Source organism: Anneissia japonica, unplaced genomic scaffold, assembly GCF_011630105.1.
Source record: "Anneissia japonica isolate Jap-2015-1 unplaced genomic scaffold, ASM1163010v1 scaffold8210_len164512_cov191, whole genome shotgun sequence".
Taxonomy (NCBI): domain Eukaryota; kingdom Metazoa; phylum Echinodermata; class Crinoidea; order Comatulida; family Comatulidae; genus Anneissia; species Anneissia japonica.
The window spans coordinates 23,013-25,912 of NW_022745940.1; the positions used below are offsets into that span (position 1 = coordinate 23,013).

The following is a 2,900-nucleotide window of genomic DNA, read 5'->3' on the forward strand; positions in this document are numbered from 1 at the left end:
GCTATTTAGGTAAATCACTAATACCCGGTAATTTGACAGGGTTTTCTGTTGTGGAATTGGTGGAAGGAATGGCAAACCTGGCTGTTCATCCTTTTAATAAACATCAGGTAAAATGGCAGATAGTCAATATCATGACATAATTTATTTCGACGTTAAAGCTGTCCTTACCATTTGTGTTTATAATTTTGTCACCTAAATTAACGTCAGTTATCTTTTAATTTACCATCACATACCAAATAATTATGGTACTTTACTATTTTTACAGATAATAGACAACTCATTGCATTTGTTTTACACAATACTGGAGAGCAATATGAACGAGAACCTGACATGTTATGTGAGACATGTTCTGGACAGATGGGGATTCAGTGACGTGGGATCCACTACTAATTCTGAACAATGCCAAAAAGAAAAAGAAATAGGCCTACAAATTAAAAGTATAATTCACTATCTGACTTTGTCAGAAGGAGCTTCCTTCTATTGTAGTAGGCTATAATAGCTAGGATATTGTTTTCAATGTGTCATTTGTGTGTGCGCTTGGAGTTTCATATATTATAATATAGGCATGAAGTTTTCCTTAAGAATATATGGTGCTAGGCATACATGTAATAGAATTTTACTGAGACTTACTTAGCTTCTTTTACACACCTTCGATAGCTGTGAATGGTCTAACCTCAGTATAGATTTACCAGCACAATGATTTTATTCGACCATGGAGGTATAAAAATACATTACTGTAGCCGATTTTTAATAAGTATGCAATACGTCTTCATATTATGTGAAACTGATCATCGGGACCCCTGATAATTTATAACTGACTCTTTTTATAAGGTTTAGTGTGTGGTATTCCATGTCAATTTCTTTTATTGATTATAACAGGACTAATTAATATTATTAATGTTAGAAAATGACTAACAGTTAACATAACAAATTTATCGAGACTTTATTCTATACCAAATTTCAGGTGAACAACATAATGATGATGACGCAAAAAAATCTGCTAATAATATGCAAATGTTGGATAATCTTCAGTGCATTTTGTCGGAATGTGACAGTTTTGGTACTAATGACGTTATGGAAATCATCAGCGCAGTCAAACGTATCGTTTCAGACAAAACGAGTGGTAGACATACCCTCCTCAAACACATGGCAATGCACGAATGGCCAGGTACTGTATAATGATCATGTTTATAGGTAGGATTACACAACCTAGGCTCACCAGAGCTTATTCCAATGATGTGTTGGCTAAGACTATCATTTTGTCGAAATCTTGTAGATATAAATGAGGTTTTGGTGCAAACCTACGTAGTAAAAACAGTAGGTCTTGACCTATCCATAATTTTTATACCTATCAAACTAGCTCATTTACTGTTATTAGGTCTACTTGTCCGTATTATTTCTGATGTGTGGAAACCAGTCAAGGAGGTGTACACCGATGAAGTATTGTGGTCGATCCTTACAGACACCATCGATACCATGATTACATACAGCGATGCTTGTGTTGAATGTGCAGATATTCTTATTGAACATGGAGCATTAGCAATGATGCAAGAAATTGCTGATGCGTATTATCAACATTTTAAACAAAAGGTAAGTTAATTTATTGGAGGAGAACAAATACCACATTTTATTTACAAAAGAAAATGGTACTGAAGTTTGGGATTTTAACCCTCTAATTATTTAGCAGCCATAATTATTACCATGTACATCGATATCTTTAATATTTTCAGCAGTATAGTAATATTAAAATATATTTTTAAAATATTTTCTAAATAGATCATTGCCCTCAATTATAAAGTAAGTGAATATAGAGGTGAAAATAGTGGAGAGTTAAGGGCAGATGATAACCGGCGTTCAAAGGACCCGACAAAAACCAATATACTAAGTGGACAGCCAGGAACAGACGAGTATCTGTCAAAGGACATGACAACACAAACCAATATACCAAGTGGCCAGCAAGGAGCAGACGGACATCAGTCAATGAAACGGACACAAGCCAATATACCAAAACAGCAAGGAGCAGACATACATCAGTCAATGGGACCGACACAAACCAATATACCAAGTGGCCAGCAAGGAGCAGACGGACATCAGTCAATGGGACCGACACAAACCAATATACCAAGTGGCCAGCAAGGAGCAGACGGACATCAGTCAATGGGACCGACACAAACCAATATACCAAGTGGCCAGAAAGGAGCAGACGGACATCAGTCAATGGGACTAACACAAGCCAACATACCAAGTGGCCAGCAAGGAGCAGACGGACATCAGTCAATGGGACCGACACAAACCAATATACCAAGTGGCCAGCAAGGAGCAGACGGACATCAGTCAATGGGACCGACACAAACCAATATACCAAGTAAACAAGAAGGAGCAGAAGGGCATCAGTCAGTGGACCTGACTCTAAACAATTCAGTGCAACTAGAAACATCAAAGTACAATGCCATCGATTGCAGTCATCGTGGCAAAACCGACCCTGACATAAACAATATATCAAGTTCAAAGACATCACAAGAAAGAGAAGTAATCCTAATAATTGAATAATTAATCACTAATTTTAAAATGTTTAACGTTTAAATTTTGCATATGGTCAGTCTGACAAATATATCTATATATATTTTGTATATTTTATTCAATCATCAACCAACAGAGATAGAAACCTACACTAACAGTAGGCCTATATGACACAAATTCACAGCAACAAATTAAGGCGGAGAATGACTGCCGTATGCGTATCAGATTTTATTAATTTAAAATAAAATGCAATGACCTATGTATTATGCAATAACAATACCAACTGACATACTTGAACTGTAGGCCTATGTCTATTAAGGGGATAAAGGAATGGGTCGCCTAATGCTGTATACTGTATGACAAGACCCCGAATTTAATAT

General features: G+C 36.3%; 1 protein-coding gene across 1 annotated transcript in view; it reads left to right on the plus strand.

Moving 5' to 3' along the window:
• Positions 1 to 6: 6 nt before the first annotated feature.
• The window catches only part of LOC117120081, a gene marked incomplete in the record, with an annotated part of 9,921 nt that continues 7,027 nt past the window's right edge, over positions 7 to 2,900 (plus strand). The window contains 5 exon segments of the mRNA XM_033265081.1: positions 7 to 107; positions 266 to 437; positions 965 to 1,168; positions 1,379 to 1,590; positions 1,777 to 2,529. Coding sequence (XP_033120972.1) covers positions 69 to 107; positions 266 to 437; positions 965 to 1,168; positions 1,379 to 1,590; positions 1,777 to 2,529 — 1,380 coding nt within the window.